Here is a 20,172-nt window from a genome sequence, read left to right on the forward strand (position 1 = left end):
CGTGGATGTGGACGTGGATGTGGACGTGAATGTGGAAGTGGATGTGGATGTGGCCCAAGATGAGAATGAGGATGAGGATGGGCACCAGGACCTGCAGTTCGACTTTGGCTGGCATCTTGATGGGCTGGCCAGGTTGTTTGCTCAGCAGAATCTCAGTTGGTTCTTGCCAATTTTTACTGATTTCAACGCCTTGTTTTATGGCCAGCAAAGGGTTCTCCGTGTTCTCCTCCACCGCCCCTCGCACTTTTATTACCTCTTGTGTGCGTTTCTTATCTCTTTGGAAATTGTTGCTGCTTACTTAATTTTGACATATTTATTTTTATTATGTGCTGCATACTGGCGGTGGGAGTGGGTTCCTCCTTTCCCCTAATCCTGAGCAACCCACACTGGTGATTAAGTGGGATTGTGGGGGTCAGGTTGGGGTCAGCTTGGTTATTTGGTCTGCAGGCCAGGAGAGTTCTTTCTTTATTTCTGCCATTTAGACAATCGAGGTGGGAAATCCATTATGAACCTAAAATAGTTTGGGACAGGTGCAAATTCAATGGAATTTTCAAGTGGTTGAAGGGAAATAAGATGTCTAAAGATGATGTACGGGTTTTGGATCATTATTATTTCTAGTATGGCGACAAAATCGGTAATACAAATTAGTGGTTTTGTTCACCATTTAAAATGTTTCAAAATACTTCCAAAATCAGCAATAAATAAAAGTTTTAATTGCTTACACATTCCTTAACCATTTCACAACTCCTTAAAAATTACCAACTGATCTTTACTTTGGTATTCCGTAAGCCAGTGCCATTCAATTGGCCAATTTCTTGACACTTTCAATTCGCCGGACACCAAAACACCAGACCAATTCCGCAGTTATGCCCCAAGAATGCAGAAGACTGAAAAATAACCAAAGACAGAGAAATGGTCGACGCCTTCTGTTAACAACCGAAACGAAAGAGCCGAACATGGCTTATTAAAACGCAAAACGGCTTTTTACGATGGCAATAAATTGGTGCCGGGTATGGAACTGATTCTGAACCTGAAGCGGTTTTGAGGAGCTGTACCGGGGAGTCGGATGGTCGGGGTGTTTTGGGGATCCACGATCGGAGATCGGGGAATATTGGGGGCCGGGGTATGCAAAGCTAAAAAGGAGCTGCAAGCAGGCATCCAGAGAGGCCAGCGTTTATGGCTTAAATTAATAAAATAAGCTTTGTCAGACAATTTACAACGCGTCTTCAGCGAGCAGATTACGAGCACGCGGACACGATCCAACTGCCATCCAGAAAGCAAGAAGCAACAAGCAAAAAGCAGAAAGCAAAAGCAAAAGCAGCATCATCAGCAGCGGACTAAAAAGCAAACAACAACACGCCAGCAGCGGTGAGAGCAACAAAAATCAGCGGGGATACTAACAAGGAAGGAAATCAAACCATCAGAACCGAAGTATCAGATACTCTTACAGATAAATTACTTTATATTATGAAAGAAGCCACAAATATTTGCTTAAAGTGCGTAAGTATCCTTCTTGTGATACATTTATAGTATGGGATTTATCTAATAAAATCTAGTAATATGTTTCATAGTTTTTTCATAGTTGCATTTAGTTATACAGGATACATATTGTTTCCAAATAAATATATTTATTTCGTAATACTTAGTTCTTCTATTACATTTACAAACGAAAATATTACTATATATTCTATCAAAACAAAACCTTATAAAGAAACCCGATGTTTTCTTAGAGGTATATAGTACATTATTATGAAGCCTTACATTACTGTTATTATTAAAAAACCATGTGATATTACCAATAATATACTTTCCTTAAGGGTATTAAAACCAAGTAGGGGAAAACCAACGGCGACATTGGATGTTGCCTGACTGTCTGCCTGGACTTTGCTTATTTAGAGAGGTGGAGATGGAAATGGCAATGAAAATGGAGGGGGTGTCTGGAGAGTTGCGGTGTTTGTCCGTTAATTAGTGAACATATTTCGTATAATCGGTGTCATATTAGTTATAAATTGGATAAAAGCGCAAAACGACAACTTAATTAATTTTAAATTCCAATTTATAAACAAGAAATGCGAAATGCAAAAGTGGTTGCCGTTGTCCGTTCGATGGTGTTGCTGTGGCTGTTGCTGCTGATGATGATGATGGTGCGGCATTGATAACGATTATGGAAGTACCCAAAGCAGGCTCCAGTCGTGTTTGCTAATCATGTCCGAGGCATAGAACTAAGCCGATCCGATCCCCCCGCGATAGCCCCGTCGTTATTTCAGTATTTCTGCATTCCTGCCACAGCTTCATTTAAATTTCCCTCCTCCTGCGCCGTTGGCCTTCCCTTTTCAGCCAGTTCCGAGAATCCGCGGACTCGGGATCGTTGGGCCCACAATATTCGATTAGGTCGCCGGGCGGCGGAGGCCGTGTCTGCCGTTGATATATTGCCAACGATCATCAGCGATCATCATTTTGTTTTGAGCAGATTGCATTTCGTTGGCTGGGAACGGAGGAGTCGACCCGCAGAGGATGCCGCGAAATTACCTTATAACTTAATTCATTAATAAATTTATGAATTGATCGTTGTAAATTGCTGTCCGAATTTATGGGACTCAGTTCTCTGTCATTGAAATGGTTTATTTAACCAGGTCTTGGCATAGATGAGCTTCACAGCACAGAAAGAAATGTATTTATAATATAAAATTTATAATAAAATGTCATTTTGTTATAAATCTAGAAAATAAAAACTTTAAAATTTTTAAGAAATATTCTTAAAGCCAGGGACTGCAGTCTGATGAAGAGCTAAATCGTTGCACTCTAAATATAACCAATCATAACTTTAAGATCATCAAAAATCATTCGAGTTTTATAAAAAATTATAATCTTATTTTAAAACTATACAAATGTAAATAAGTATTTTTTTTATAGTCTGTCACATCTTCTGTCCCATTTGTCCCGACCAATTCAAATACGAAATACCCCTTCAAAGACCCTGTAATTAATGTGGCATTTCGATTTAAAGACGATTTGCCTAATTTATTTTGATAAATTTCAATTATTAAGCCATCATTATCATGCTCTAGGCCCTCGCCTGTGGGCAGATCGAACAAAGAGTGCTCTCTGAATGAATACGAATACTTTTTATTCACCTCGTCCATGAATGAATACGAGTTTCTCTTCTTCCTTGGGGCCTAAACTGAATCAACATTTATAGGGGACACGAAGACAAAATAACACTGTGTAAAGACACTTGCCAATCGCTGAACGCTTTTAAAATATTTTTCGAACCGTTGGGATATCAATCAATATTTGTGTTTTTTTCAATTTTGTGCAGAGAGAAAGATGGTAAAAATGGAAACAATAATACTGAGCTTAGGGGAATGAGCAAGAATGTCACCTTTGACAAGGGTTTGGATGAATGAAGTGAGCTTTGTCGTTTGAGCCCGATCATTGATTAAGGCGATGATTTTCGGGGATTATTATTCCAAAGATATGTAAGCCAATGATATGAACGTCGCTTTTGTGTTTTATAATATATGAAAAATATTTTTTGTAATTTATCAAAAAGTATTGCCATTTATTGATATCAAATCTGATCAAAAGACAATATTTTATTGTTATTATTATGTTTTTAAAAATATTTTGGATAAATTGCAACTGAAGTAATACATTTATTTTAATTACATAAATGATATTTATATTCATTTTCATATTATAGGTACTAAAACAAAAAATCATCAAAACTGATATATGTTAAGAACCTAAACCTTTTACTTGGTATATCCGAATATATTCCAAACTTTCATTGAAAGTTTCCGCTTTTCAGACTGGCTAAGCCCCGATCCCCTCGTCATCCCTGGTTTTTTGATAAAGTGAAGACTCGAAGCGCTGACAGCTCGGGATTCTCAGCATCCAGCTTGCCGCATTAATTTTGCTAATCCTGCCGAGACGATGATGATGGGGCTGACGATGATGATGGGAGGACAGAGGACAGAGGACAGAAGACAGGAGGACTGGAGATAAAGACCGGGACAGGTCAGCAGCAACAGAATCAGTGGCCATGCCGACTGATTTTATATGGTTATAATTCTTGCTTTTGACAGCAACAAGCCTCGTTTGTCGTTCTGCAGAGTGTTGGGGCTGACCATTCCCATTCCCATTCCCATTCCCGATCCCAATCCGCAACCCATTCCCAAGGAATGTCAAATTAACACACAATGCGCCGGCTAATACATTAAACAATATGGGGGAAAAGGAGATATCGCTGAGCCCATGGAAGCTGCGCTTTCCCAGAAGTTATAGACACACACTGAAATTTTGTTGGGGCCCAGTAGTAAATTATATCAATCGTGTAAGTAGCTGCCAGCATTTAGGAACAATTCTGTTAATCACTTAATTTATGCAAGTGCTACAAATCGCAACCTTGTTGCAACAGCGAGGGGCTTATCCATTTCGGGAAATTAACCGATCCGAACAGAACCGAACCGAACGGTGGGTTAATAAACGATCATTTAATAAGCGTTTTAATGCCAAATTTACGATCGTTTTATTTGCATAAATTACCAAAGTTGCCAACTGTATGCACATTAATTTCCCCACCAAATTGCCAATAAAATGTTATTTATGTTGCTAAGCGAAAAATACAACAGGCAGTCCCGCAAAATTCCTTCAACGCGCCCGAAAGATCGGCGCAAAGGGAATATAACGACGATGACTATATAGAGGCATATCCGCATATATGGACAATCAGCTGGAGTCAAAGGTAGTAAAGTTTATGAGCTTTCGGTTGGCATTTTGTTGGCTTACCTTATTTTTCCGTCGCCCATATGAATTTCGCCCTAATAGAGTCATAAAATTCGGCATTCGACGGCCGCAAATTGATGTGGTTCTGTTAGGTAACTAACGACCCGAACCCAATCAAAGCCACTCACGAACTGTATTGCTTCGATATACCCTATCTTTAGGAAAGACTCGTGTTCGGTTAAAGTTTAGGAAAAGAGCTATATAAGCATTGGCCATATGACTTAGTTTCTTAGTCCAGCTAGTTTTGCCATAACTGCAAAAATGTGGCTGTCTTTTAAGGGAGTCTGGATCACAAGGATCTTTGCCATTACTGTAAGCTTAGTAGGATACCGATAAACATTTTGTTTTTACTGGCTTAAAATTAGGATATATACCTCCATGTTTTAATGTTGTACTGTACATTATTTTACCATTTCTAGATTTTTGTTCTGCAATTTATGCAACCTTGCGAAGCTGCTGGACTTTTGGATTCTATAACTAGCTCGTCGGGAGTTAGCTGCTTGAACACTAACCATTTATCAGGACTATCGAGTGCTCTTTCGGGTCTTTCCTCAGGAGACCTTAGTGCATTAAAAACTCTAAGCCCTGCTTTATATGATGCTCTTCAACTTCTTCAGCCAGTTTTAAACATTGTCAGTGGCTAAAATCTGTATTGGGCACTAAAATGTTATTCCAAAATAAATAAACCAAATTGAAACATTAAATAATAATTTATTGCAAATCACCGCTGGTTCCGCCCATGGAATTCGGGTATCCATGTGACCACCTTTTCGGTCATGTCAAATACATCCAATGCTTTGCAAAAGTCGTCAAATAGTATTTGGTTTGAGTCCGAATGATCCATTTCCTTCATCATTGTCTCCACTATGCGCATTATCTGCACGTGATCCAATAGATTTGAGAACAGTTTGTGAACGACTATTACTAAATCATACTTTGTGATGCGACCATCTTTGTTATGATCGTACATGTTAAAAAGTACTGTAAGTAAAAATTGAAGAAACTATCTAGTTTTATAAAAACAAACACTTACACTGCAACTTTTTATCCTTGTTTGCATTTTTCAGCTCCGTTGAGGTTTTTAGTGAGTGGGCCTGAAAGGTGCTCAGAAATAGGGCGAAGTCCAAAAAGCTTATTGTCACCTTATCCCCGAACATGGAGTTCAAGATGGTGGGCAATAATGGGTTCAACTGCAAGAGCCCCGAATAAAAGTTGTATTTGTGCAGCTGACTGGGGGGATCCTTACCTCCCCCTGAAAACTGGTTGAAGCGGATGTATAGATACTTTATCTGACTGCGACTCACTGCGGAAAAGAGTTAAAAATTAGAAATAAGATATTAGAGCTCACTAACGTGCCGTTTTCTTCTTAAGGGTGTGCATAACGTCCGGGGGCACTGAGGGATACGAGGTGGCCTTCCTTAAGCACAAACATCCCATTCTGCCTGCCAATTAAAACCGTTTTCCTAAAAATCTCAGTACTTGAAAATTTCCTCTGACAGCATTTACTAAGAAAGACCTGAATGAGAGGCACTTGCTTCTTAATTTTCCATTTCCCATTTTCCTCGTTTTTGATAAACACCGTTCAAGATCAGTTAAGATTAGGGTCTAGACCTCATTTTATGCGTTCGTTGTCTTTTACGATCGCGTACACCCATAAAAAGGAAGATCTTCAAAGACAAGAAGCTGCGACAAGTGGCATTTTGTGCGGAAGAAGTCGAGCACTCATAAAGCATATTACTTCATTAAAGAAGGGGAATTAAACTGAACTCCGAGTGTAATTTTGATTCTAACTTTTTTTTGTGTTCTGGCCGCCTTTAATGAGGAATGTTTTTAGTTCTTTATTTTTTTTTATGATGGTTAAACCGGGCTTAAAAGAAAAATGGAGGTATAATAGTTTACCTTTTACAATTAGGCATATTAAGTTAGTTGGATAGAAGCAGAAAGAAAATTTATATTGGCTTGATATATTATATATTAACTTATATACATTATTTTTTTACTTTACTAAGTGAGTTTAATAAAAGGGGCAATACTACTTTAAATATATAATATATCGAGCTTCCCCTTTTATTTTAATGATTTCAATTTTTAAACTTATTTCAGGACAGTGATAATTAGTACCATCTTATTTAAATTGGTAAATTGTGTCATAACAATTTCTGGCGGCCTTAGAACTTTAAACCCTGTGTGGTCCGCGTGCCAAGGGTCACGTCCGAGATGGTCGTATATCTGGCGACCAATTTGCGGCGAATATGTGTGCCACATGACAAGCAATTAAGCTCGGACTGCGACAAAGTACGTGTCCAGGTTCGGGGGTTTAGTGAACCCGGTCGCGAAAGCTATAAATTTATGACAAATTTTCAAAAGAAATGGTCTGCTCAGACTGCGTGTGGCTTGGATATATAGTGTGGCAGTATTGGCGTTTGTGGCGGTTGTTCTCCGCCGAGCATTTCGACGTGGCGGCACTTAACACCACGCATCATTTTAATTATTTATTTGGCCATAAAACAGTCGAAGTCGAGGGAGGGGCCACGGTTCGGGGGCGAAATGGCCAACTTTCGGCACAGTTTTCGTTAGCTGGCGGTTCGGAATCGTTAAATTTAACAAATTGCCAGCGATTTTTATCGCGCTCCAAGCCCACAGCCGACCAGCCCAACCCGACCAGACTCTTTCCTGTCCTGTTCGGCCCTGCCCATAGATTGTTTTCCTTATACTCACTCGTGCTTTTCTGGACTGGCGAATTTATTTATGACCAACGGCCGAGAGATACAGTATTTTTAGTTTCAGTTTTCGGTTTCGGCCATAACGCATAATTGGCCAAAGAGTTATGAGTGAGGGAGATGACTCAGGTACTCGAAACTTTTCCCTAATTAAGTTGAATGAAATTCGTCCAAGGGTACACAGAATCCCCGGTTGTACTTTATAGAGTCGTAAAATCATGGATGTTTTTCTTATCACCTACTAAATCGCATAAAACCCATTTCTATCTTGTTCTAGACAAACGGTACCAAACATCCCGGATCATAGGATTTTTTACTATCTCTAGCAGATTCGAGTTCGTTGCCTAAGTCTTTCGTTTTGGTCGAGTTCGTTGCCTAAGTCTTTCGCTTCGCTCGAATTACGCTCGACGTACTTACGCATTTAGCTAATCTTAAGCAAACTAATTAGTGAACGAAAATGGAATTAAATCGCATAAAACAACTTAATTATTATTGCACAAATATATTTGGAGCTCGAAAAGAGCCCACTAATTGGCCGGCAACAACAATTCACACCGGGGGCCACTCGAGCAACAAGAACAACACAACGGCCACTGCAAACATGTTAACTGAAAATAACCTGTAATTATAATAATTATCTGTAAATTATATGGCGCACTTACAATTGCACACGGATTCATGCGCTTGTCATAAAAATCTGAAGCGGAGTTTTGAGTTAACTTTGGCTTTTAATCTTGCTCGAATTTCATTCGAGCGGCCGCAGCCAGCGGTTGCAATAGTTAACGGCCGTAAGCTACTGCTGGACATTTAGGCTGATTGCACTGCGAGAAAATTGGTAAGAATCACAGATAAATCAAAGATGAACTAATATTATTTTAGGATAGAATGGGATGTACATATGAGTTTATTTGTTGTTATAATGTTTCAAAATCAATAATAAGATGATATAATATAACACGGTTAGTAAATCTTCTTGGGTTGATGATTAAATCCTTATAAATCCTAAAGAAAATGTTTTAAATATTTTAATAACATGTGTGTGAATTTTTTTGGTGCTTCAATGTTTCAAAATCAATTATAAGGTGATAAAATAAAACACGGTTGGTATACCTTCTTAGGTTGATCATTGAATCCTTATAAATCCTAAAGAATATATTTTAAACATTTTAAAAATAATCGTTATTTCTATTTGTAGACCATAAACCACTATTTATTTCCCCGTGTATTTCGTTCAACAATCTTCATGGCTATTGCAGTTTCATACCGGCAGACATCAGAAACGTGATCATAGCCTCCATTTAGACGAAAATTAAATCAAATTTCATTGGCATGTGTGAAACTGTCGCGTACTCGCATAATTTGAGGCTATTTTGTGGGTTTTTTAATTTTTGTTGGCTCCATCCGGTTAAGTATTTCTTGTTGTTGCCTGCCACCGCTCGATTCTTCGTAATTGAAACGAGTTTGCCACAAGTGAACATGTTGGTCTTGTATTTTGGGGTAATTCAGCATACAACACTGTCAGATGTTTCGCAGTTGAGTGTCGGTTATAAAGTAATTAGCCTCAATTTAATGTTTATACTTTGTTGATTATGATTATGTTAATTATACGACTTTATGTGACGGTGAAAACAGGGAAGCATTCCCATTCCCATTCCGGTTGGCCTGTCATCATCGTCATTATGAACATTACGATTGTCGCGGCTGACATTGATGAACTCGAAAGTGTGACAAGCCGACGGATTGCTTAATGCCCGGGTAATGTGGAAACTTTTCCGGCCCAAAGAGCATAAAGCTCCGGGTGGGTGCCTGATTACCCTGAAAGTTCGCTGCCTCAGTCTTTCGTTCGGCCTAGTGCTGTTATATTAAAAACCACTTTTATTAATTAAGCAAAACAACTTAATTCCCATGTAAAGCGCTGCATCAGCATCACATCATGGGCAGCTGCTCAGGCTAATTGCATCTGCATCTGGGATCCCGATTCGGAGCCTATAGCGATCCCAAAACCCGATCCCATTCCAGATCCCCACGGACACCTGAACACTTTGAAACGAAAACACGATAAATGGGTTTAATAATGGCGGCAATTAAATGGATACACATAGGGTACCAGGGTGATGGAGGCCGATCCCGGGCAGCATCTCAATTACCGCTGCTCTGCATGGCGCTTCACGGTTGAGGAATTCGACGCCACTTTCAAAAACGCATCACTCAAATGCTCATCTGCTTCTCATCCCCACGGCTGCATTCTGCGGCTCTTTTAGCCGAGGCGTTGATTCTCCTCTTTTTTAGGGTTCGAAGCCGACTCAGACCCAACTCATCAGCAATTTATTAAAACTCATCAATACTCATCAGATGAAAAAACAAAGCAAACAAGAGGGACTTCAAACTGCGATTCGATTCTTCAAGAAGAGAAAACCCCAAAAAAAGTAAACAAAAACCAGAGAAAATACAGAATGCCTGCGGTTAATTTGGCGCAGCCAAAGAAATTGTAATAGATTTGTTTAACTTTTGATTATAAAGGGTTTTCATTGGGAGGGTATAGATATATCTTTTGATTTATTAAGTTTGATATTAAAAATATATTTTTGGAAACGGTTTCTTTCAATTTTTTTGTATTATAACTATTTAAATGTAACTCCCACTAATTGTTATGTGTATTATAGAGCATCAAAAATATATTAGCCAAAGAAAACTAATATTTATTTATTCATATTCTATGAATTAGTTAATAATAATAATTTCAAATTAACATTTAAGAGATCATTTTGTTTAGCAATAATTGAAACTATTATTTCTTTAATACAATACATTTTTATTTAACTTGAAAGTATAAGGTATTTATGGGTTTCGTTAACGCTCACTGATTATTCGCATTTATCCACCATCCAGGCACTCTTTTCATCCCATCTCAGCTGGCAGCTTTTTCACCTTCTGCGCCCGTGATTTGTCTGCATTTTCAGCTCATTTATTTGTAGACACTGGATTTGTGCCTGTCTGTTTGCCCCCTGCCCGCCGATCCACTGGCAGGTTGGAAATGTGTATAAACAAAATGTTTTGCATATGTCAGAGGCACTCGGGGCGCTCGTAGCCATCAATCCCGAGGGCATCAATTGGGGAAATGCATCAAAGTTGGCAGCTCGAACAGCTTGATTAGTTGTACAACCGCAGCATCTCGGGATTCCAAGTCCATGTCGGCTCATTAGGCTTCTCCACTGATGAGCAACTGGAAATCTGAAAATCCAGAGGTGGAAAACGGAGGGAGCTGTGAAATCGGTTATCGAATCCGCGTCTCATGCCCGGTGTCTACATCAAAATTAGGTTTTAATAATTGGCTCACATTTATTTGCTGCCTTAATTTGATTGTGCCGTCAAATGTTTCTCTGCAGTCGAATCATCAATTAATCATTGTTCATTGATCGTTCTTGTGGTTGTTGTGGGCGTGTTAGCCTTAATGAACCTGGCTAATGCGGAGAGCGATGATGAAAGATGAGCTGGCTGGTCTGGGAATCGGGAGAAAGGAGGATTCTAAAGCTGATTGAATAAATTCGATTAGGGGCCAAGCTGATATAAATATATATTTTTGATTATTATTTATTTAACTGGGTATTATAAAGATGACATAATGATAGTATTGTATATTTAGGCTTTAACAATTTTAATCATATTCCTTTTTAAGTCAAAAATAACATAAAATGTATAAAATGATTTAATAAATTCGATTAAGGTTTAGCTGTTTATACATATATTTTTAAATATTATTATTATTCATTTTAATGGATATTTACATGATGATATAATGATAGTATTGTATATTTAACACCCTTTAATATTTTTTATCATACTTCTTTTTGTGTTAATAATAATATAAAACATATTAAAAAAAATTTATAAAACTTTAACATCTGGAATCATTAAAATATTAATATTATCTGATAATGAAAGATTGCTGTTTGGTTAGTAAAGCACTTGTTCCTATATACACTATAATATTTTAGTTAGTCCCAAATTACAAAGTGAACATTTTTACAATAATAATATTATAGCATAATTAAAGATGGCTACAGTACTTGAGAAAATCAATGAAAAATGCTTTCAAACCAAGCTAATAAATGACTTATAAAACCAATGGAATTTTTTAGTTAGTCCAAAATTACTTGATGTCAAATCGCGGGCCTTTCCAATTCGATTAAAATGCGTTTGCCCAGCACGCGCAGGACCAAGAAAAAAAATGCCAAGAGGGGCACAGAGAATAAAACTTCATTAACAAGTTGGCAAGACTTTGGCAGACCTTTTGTCGCCAGCCAGAGGTACGAAATTGAAATTGAAAATAAAAATGTGCCCTGGTCCCGGATTCTCGAACTCCAGCCGGGTCGCAATCTGTGTCGCCGGATCAGCGGCAAAAGTGTTTGGATATTTGTTTAATGAAAAGCGAAACGAGATGCCTGTGCCCCGAACCCTTTGGGTTCCTCGCAGACTTCCTATCGTGCGGCAAATATCAAGTCATTGGCTTTAGTCACACTTAACCCATGGCCAGCCAACAGGCTAAAGTCCCTTATCCGGCATTTGCTGGGCAATTAATTAAGTTGAGCATTTTTAAATGTGTGTGCTGGCTGACTTTTTGGCCTGTTACCATTTTAATGCCCGACAACAGAACAGATCCGTAGGGAACTGAAATCAGAGGAGTCGGGGGAGTCCGAACAAGTTCTTTAACATGTCTAATTAGTTGTTGTTGTTGTTGCTGCTGCGTGCGATAAAAAAATGCATGGCACTCATTTAGTGTTTTCTTAAGCTGAGACATAAATTTGCAAGCAGTTAAAAGGCTTTTGCCTGATGGCAATGGCGAATCCAGAATTGTTCAAATCGGCGGCCGCAGATAAACTCATTTGCAAAATGTGGCTCTGCTCCAGACATGCGGACTTCGTGTCGAGTGCGAACTGAATCTGGAGATTTAGCCCTAAATCTGGCCTTGAGTTGCACAACAAAGTATACATAACAAAGTCAAGTAATAATGCCTCAGGTGGGGAGAGGTCTTTCATTTATTTTATAAGTAGTCTTTGGATTTTAGGGAAATATATATTCTAAACATTTGGTTGTAACCAAACTTTGCCTAAAAAGAAACTGTTCTAAAAAGTCATAATAAGATTTAAAGCTTGGAGCTTAAATCTTATTTTTAGAAAAATGATTGAATAAGACCAAAGCTTACTTTGATTCGCTGCTAAGAATACTGTTTTGCATAGAATCCAATAAAAACCAGACTTTCAAAAAAATAGTAGGGTATGTAACAAAACAATAGATCATACTTTGTGTTTTTATCTTACCTGAACCAATTTTAAACTGATTTTCATCTTAATTTGACTTAAAAAATGTAGTCGATACAATTTAAAATATTCTTGTTATTTTTCCGTGCAAAAATAATGATATAATATAAATGTTTCCAATCTAATTTATTTAATTGTATTTATAATAGCTTAATTAATGTTGTTGTATGTTTTTCATCAATTGCATAGGTTTATAATTTAAAAAAATAAATATAAATGTCTCAACAACAATACTTATAAATATATATGAGCTAGCATAATTAACAGTGAGTTTGGAACCATTATTTAAGAGCTCCCTCGCATTTGTTGACATTTAATACCATTCTTAATAAATACCTTTTCAATCATTCTACTACCCCAAGCACTGTAATAATATTATCCAAAATTATGCTAATTTGGAGTAAATATTGATGCCTTTTTCATGGCATTGGGCAGCTGCTGGCTCCTGGCAGGCAAATAAATCCATTTGATTGGCTCTCGGCTAGAAGTTTGTGTCCGTCTGCGTCAGTGTTTGTGCTAATTCGAATTTAATTGTTGGCCAGTCCAGAGAGCCTGGTAACTGGTCCTAAAGCATTAACACATGCTGGCCTGGGCGCCCAGGTCCCGAAGCAATGTGTTTGGGTTAAAAATTGAATGCCAGCAGTGGCCACGACTTGGCTGCTACCCCGCAATCCCCGCACTTTGCTGGCCAACTGACTCCTTTCGGGACTTCGTGCCCCGTCTTTTGGCTCTATGTCATTTTAATGGCCGGCGCTGCTGTTGCTTTTGCTGCTTTGCTCTGGCTTCTGCTGCTTTTGCTGCTGCTGCTTTTGCTGCAAATGACCAATGGCGTTTTCAACTGGTTGCTGCTGCAGCTGTACACACACTCCCCCTCCCCAGAAAGCCCCCTCCTCCCACCCTCCTTCACCGGCGATCGCCACCCCACACCGAACGGAACTGCGTGCGAAATTGCAGCAGCGATGCGAATCGCCGGCACTGAACAAAATTCGATCCAATTGAAATATTTATTCAAAAATCAAAAAAAAATAGACTCCAAAAAAATTTAAAACTTAGGTTTTAAATGGTTTTTTTTAGTATGATGTTTAAATTTTTAGGTAATATCAAATAAATAAATAGAAACAATTTTTTATCAAGCAATTAAAAAGGGTAATCAAGGGAAGCAAAAATTTGTTAAACTTTTATTTTATAAATATTTTATATACTTAAATTTACCAGACTTTGGTATGATTAAAAATATTTTAAATTCGCTAACGATAATAATGTATATTGCCCTTAATTTTTTTAAAGTAATAACAAACATTTGTATTAAACTAATATAACATTTTAATCAAAATAGAAGATTTTTTAAAAATAAGGAGAATGAAAAACTGATAAAAAAATATTTTAAATTAAATATTAGGTTTTAAATAAATATTTATAAATAAATTAGTAGATAAAAAAGCAATAATTTTCTGTAAAACTGTACCAGACTTTATACTTATTTCTCTCCGTGTGGCACTCAGCCTGAGTTGTGGCAGCCGAGACGTCTCAGCTCTTGCCTCCCGGTAGCAGGCAACGCTGACAGGCCGCCGGCTGACGTGCCAACCACTGTCCACTGACCATCAACCATTGGTTCCAACTTCCAACTTCCAACCACTTGCTCGATTCCGATCCCGCGCTCCTCGCCAGCTTTGGGTCTCCGTTTCGGCCAGGTTCCTTGGGCAGTCAGGCTACTCTGAGTCGAGACTGCGAGGCCAACATGGCAGGCAGCTCGTTTTCGGGGTAATTAATCATGCTGCATAAATTAATGTAACCAGAAGTTAATTAACTTAAGTTTATTTGCACGGCTTTTGCTTAGAGGCACACTCATCATTTGCACAGTCGAGCCATTTCGCACAGCGCCATATTTTTTAATGGGGTTAATAATTAGGACTTGGTAGCGATTATAAACTATTTCCATAACTTTAAGCAAATACGTTTTCCGCAGGTCATTACTAGAGATTTATTACATTAACCACATTGTTTTGCATTTAATTAAAGGGTTCATATTACACAATGTTTAATATATGTAAACTGATCTCATTTCTGATTAATATATTCAATCTAGCTTGTCTTACAAGTCAATGGAAATTATAGTCTTATTCTCTACTTTAGAACAAGTTAGCCATATTAATATTTATAAAATAAGTATATATCTAAACCTTTTTGATGCACTTTGATTAAAGGTTTTCATATACACACAAAAAACAGATGAAAGTATTAATTAAATAATTTTTCTCGAACTAAATATAAGGTTATACTTGTTATAACATATAATATTATCATATATATTATAATTTTTATAGTCAAATAATCTTATAACTACACAGAATTAAGTGTTATTTTCTGGGTATTTTGATGTTTAGTTCTATTTTATTGCTCTAGAAAAATGTATCTGAAAGAGTATACCCCATAGGCAATCTATAAGATCATTGCAGGTGTCTTGTGACCCCTTCTAATCCCCACTTCTTTGGCAATTTGCCAGATTTCCCCTAATGAGCGGCTGCACAGAAATGTGTTAATTAACCGGCTCAATGTGGCAGCTGTTGTTGTTTTGATTTGAGCTCAGCGAACGGCATTCACAGTGCCACCTCGATACGGTGGACGGGGGACAGGTGCTCTTGCACCGCGCTCCTTTTGTAATTCCCCTGAAATACCCCCACCCCACCCCCTGTAACGATGAGAATTGCATTGCGACCCCATAATTTAGCCAATTGTCAGCGTCGAAACTTGGCTAACTTCGGTTGCTGAGCCGCACCCATTAATTATTTTAAAGTAGTTGGTCGACGCGATGTTGCCTTTTCAGGCAGCAGATTTATCGGCTATGCCACAAAAACTTTTAGCATACCCACAACAAACAGCGGATCGTACCCCTCTGACTTCTGAAAGGGGGTTTCAAAAAGGTTTTAATAGCAAATGTCGGCAATTTGTCGGCGGCGACAAAGCGAAATGGCTTTTAAATTGAGCTTCACTCATGTTCGGGGGCGTGTCATGCGCCCACATGCACTTATTGATTTTGTTACAAGGGGCTGGCTTAGATTGGGTCAAAGGTTAATTAGTTAATTGGCTGGTCAGGTGAGCTTGAGAGGGTACTTGGCAGGGGGAGGGCGGGGAAGTCGGTGGGCGGAGTAGTGACTGGATTTGGTGGGAGGAAAAGGTTGAAATATGCTTTCAAAATTGATAACTGAGAAGTATGGGTATAAAATCAAAAGGCTAATATTTTTATTTTTTTTCAAAGGCGAGCTATAATTATTTTTTATCAATATTCTTCTTAAGGCTTACAGTGTGCAGTTCTATTTACCTGTGGTCATTTTTTTGCAAAGGATTTGGACCTCTGTGATTTTTAAAAATAGGCATTAGTTCTTATTAAAGGATTCCTTATTATATTTAAATATAAAATTATATTAAAGCTATAATTTATAATTTAATGAAAATTAATTAAAAACTTTGGATATACATATAAACCAGACCATGCCCATGCCTTTTCAAAATAATTTTCAAAGGGGTAATGTGGATACAACATGTAACATTTTTTCGGTAATATATTACTTTACTGAAAGTCTTTCGCCAGGTGATCAAATTTCTGAGTCATAACCCAGAAACTCATCAGAACTCATCATCATTATGGCCCAACCGATTTGAGATCTCTCCCTTAATTTGCCTCAGATTCATAAACTGAAGCTTGCTCCAAATGCCACACCCTCGAAAAAAAAGGGTAATCGGAATGGAAATACCAGAGATTCATGGCAAACACACCCTCTGAACTCGCTTCCAAAAATTAGGGGCCTCCCAGAACAAAGACCGAAGACATTTCTCGTGGCCCGGCGCCCAATTTGGTTCCCAAAAAGTGCTTCTTAATACAAATCACTCGCCATTTATCTTGGCCCATTAATTTATAAATATAACTAAGGCAGATTCTATAAAAAAGCACAGAAAGAAACGGAAAACCAAACGAATAAAGCTTGCGTGCACCTTGTGGGCGTGGCCGAGGAGTGCGCCAAATGGGCGCCCATTAATTTCCACAAAATGAGAGAATTTTCGAATAAAACCGGAATGCATCAAATTGAATTTGCTGCCGCTTTTTCGTGCCTAATTAATGTTAATTTTCATCAGGCCAGCCACATAAATTTTCCACTTCGAGAAATCCACAATTATACGGAATTAACAAATCATTTGCGCGGCAATCTGTCAAAGATTTTCCCCAACCGTAATTTATATTTCCTTTATTTGCAGGAAAACTCTTACAATGTTGTATGGTATTATAGTATTCGTTTGTAGGTGCCGTGCAATTTCCACTTTAGCTTAATTGGCAATTTATTAAAGTGTTTAATTAACACAGTCAATTAAAAGCGATTCGGTAAAAAGTGGTAGGGAATATGTGATGCTCTATTGTATTATAGGTTTTTGGAAAAAGCCGAATTTTGATAATATTCTAAAATTTAGCCTTTAAAACTTAAGACCTACTAGTACTTATATTGCTCAAGAATTTGTATTTTAAAATATATTTACTTACAAAAATTGCAAGCTAAATAATGAGTAAACGAAACGAAACCTGTTTTCATTTTACTTAATATTTAAAAAGAAATTAGTAGTAAATATGCATTTAAATTATTACAAACAATAATTAAATTGGGTGCCTCGGGCCATCCATTATATACTAATGTTTGCTCAAAATTATTTGTTGACTTTTTCGTCGAGTCGATCATTAAATTGCCATTACGTAATGCCAGAACCGACAGGTCGGCGCATCATCAGCGTGCTGGTGTGCATTTCCAATTAAAAAAGCATTAAAACACGTTGCTTACGGCCTGCGAGGGAATTGCAATTGGAATCGAAATGGACAGCACCCATGCCCACCTGCCGAAGGAGATTCCCATTCGCATCCAAAAGATGGAGATCCATGGAGGAGCAGGCCTTGGTTCCAGTCGATCAGGGTGTTATTTATGGCGGCGAGAAAATTAACTTTTCCTGCTGGCTGACATGGAAACCAATTTGCCAATTGACGCCTCAACCTCTGGCGGGCATCTGTGGCTTCGTTTTTTTGGCCCAGACTTTGGCTTTCTGGCCCAGTCTTTCAATTAAATTTATGTTCGAGCAGGAGGCGCCAGCCGAGACTGACTGAGCAATCGCTGATTTACGACCTGGAAACGAAGGCGAATAGAAAACACTTTGCAATTATTAAACGTACTATTTTTATGGCTGTTCCAGGTATTGCATTTGTTATTTTAAGCATTTAATTTGTTTTTTGCTTTTCTATCGACCGCCCACGATGTGCGCCAAATGAGGTTTAAACTGCAATTCCGTTTACATTTGGCAAACTTTTCCCATACAAATTGCCGCTAAATAGCTGAGACCTGACACAACAATAACAACCCGGACTCCTACGCCGTTGCCAGCACGTTCGATTTCGCTTAACCCTTTGTCAATCGATGGGCGATTGATAAACCCACTGACACTCAACAAAAATCACAAGGGAATAGGGAAAAAATTGAGATTTTTTAGTCGATTTAGGCAGAATGTCCTAAATATACACAAAGAGAATTCTCATGTTCTCACCTAAGTTGAAAGTGTTCTTAAAAACATGGCGAAACTTTTTGAATTCAAAATGTTCTCAAAGTGCTTGAATGAAGTTGAATTGAGTTTAAAAAGCTCTGTTTGTATACTCAAATGTTTAGCCAAGTTTTTGATCACATTTCAAATCATTATTAAAAGCCTATACATTTTTAAGACATTAAATAAACCTATTCATATATTTTATTTATTATGTATTTATGTTTAAAGAATTCCATACATTAAAATTGGTTTTAAGCACTTTATCATTAACTAAAATTTTTATAATAAACTTAAATAAATTTCTTAAAGATTTGTGCCCGCAGAGGGTTAATGTTGCTGATGTGCTGTTGGTGTTGCAACTGCTGCCGTGCTGTTGCTGCACTGCAGCAAGTGTCAGGCCCTTCAATCGCTGACGCCCCCTCTCCCCACCCCTTGCACCTGTCAAATTTGCAGCGCCTGGGGAACTAATGACGCCCTTAATATGCTCCAAGTGCCTTGGCTGAAAGCCATTTCCCTTTCGCTTTGTTTTCAAAGTCATCGCCATCGTCTTTGTCTTCGTCATCGCGGCTGGCAGACATGCCAAAATCAAACGAAAAGGTTTGCCAACGGAAAACCCAGGAAATACTGCTGAAAAGTCGATTTACCAATGCACTTGCGATCAAAATGGTGAAATAATAAAGCTTTTACTTATAAATATAATGATAGGAAATAAAATCCAATCAAAGTTACGACTGAATAAGTTATTCCTTATAAATACTTAAATATGGAAAATAAGTAAGCAGTTAAATGGCCATTATTGTAACCATAAATTACTTAGAAATGCCTATTAGCACTTCCCCTTAAAAGTTGTTTATAGATTCCAATATCCTAAAGAATCCTTACATATACAAAATATAAAAATTAAGTATTATTTTGTAGTCATGATAAAGTTCACTAGAGCCTAAAACTTCTTTCATTTTTGAAATAGATTTAATTAGTCTTATCTTACCTTGAGAACTGTTGGCTAACATTACCAAGAACATGTGGACGAAAATCCTCCCAAGCTTTCTACCTGATAAAGGCACATATTTACGAATATGCTTAGCTATCAAAGGGACAAACAAAGTGAAGTGGTGACCCCGACCCCATCTCCCGGGGCCACCCTCCATTGCTCTGAGGTAACCACCCGAATCCCGAGCAGCTGAGACACCTGCACTTCGCCGTAGACAACTTCATTTTGTAGGTCTAGCCGAAAGACTCATAAATTCGCGGCCCACAGAGGAAACGCAGACCAAACCGATATATATAATTGCATATGTGGGCAGGGGCCCTTTCCGAGTGCAATTAAGTAATTCTCACATCGTTTATGCAAAATACGAGAATTTTCCCTGGCATTCTGGTGGAGGAACCTCTGGGGTTCTGGAGTTCTGGGGTTCCGTAGTTCTGTAGCTCTGGAGTTCTGGTGATTGCTCGCGTGCAACCTCAACACCCTTTGCTTGTAGTCAAGTGGCCCATAAATTGCTGGCCAAGTTTTCACGGTGCCCGCCCACTTTTCGTTGCGCTGCTTTGACAACGGCAATTACCTTGAACTTTTCGCCTGCCATATCGAAAAATAACGCAGGGAATATATTTATATATATGTATTTTTTTTGTTCGCCATTGCCAACGGGCTCATATATTTTGGGCCACTTTGCGATCTCCTCCCGTTTTGTCAGTTTAATTTTTGGTTTAGCTCGCGTTTCGCTTTAAATGAACCCAAATTGCTGGCCCATTAGCTTCGGGCTGCTCCATATGCA

The 20,172-nt window shown here is 38.1% G+C and overlaps 1 protein-coding gene and 1 long non-coding RNA gene across 2 annotated transcripts; one reads left to right on the forward strand and one right to left on the reverse strand.

The window, feature by feature from the left end:
* Positions 1–4,961: 4,961 nt before the first annotated feature.
* LOC139353033 (uncharacterized) lies at positions 4,962–5,498 on the forward strand. Its single transcript, XR_011604136.1, has 2 exons — positions 4,962–5,100; positions 5,208–5,498. It is a non-coding gene; the product is annotated as an uncharacterized lncRNA (long non-coding RNA).
* Positions 5,209–6,225, reverse strand: LOC108020855 (calcineurin subunit B). Its single transcript, XM_017089242.4, has 3 exons — positions 6,141–6,225; positions 5,822–6,091; positions 5,209–5,769 (listed from the first exon to the last, which is right to left on the reverse strand). Exons 1-3 carry the CDS (start codon positions 6,223–6,225, stop codon positions 5,510–5,512), a joined length of 615 nt encoding a protein of 204 aa, XP_016944731.4. The 3' UTR covers positions 5,209–5,509.
* Between the last annotated feature and the right edge of the window lie 13,947 nt (positions 6,226–20,172).

The sequence above is a fragment of the Drosophila suzukii genome, chromosome 3, assembly GCF_043229965.1.
Source record: "Drosophila suzukii chromosome 3, CBGP_Dsuzu_IsoJpt1.0, whole genome shotgun sequence".
Lineage (NCBI taxonomy): Eukaryota > Metazoa > Arthropoda > Insecta > Diptera > Drosophilidae > Drosophila > Drosophila suzukii.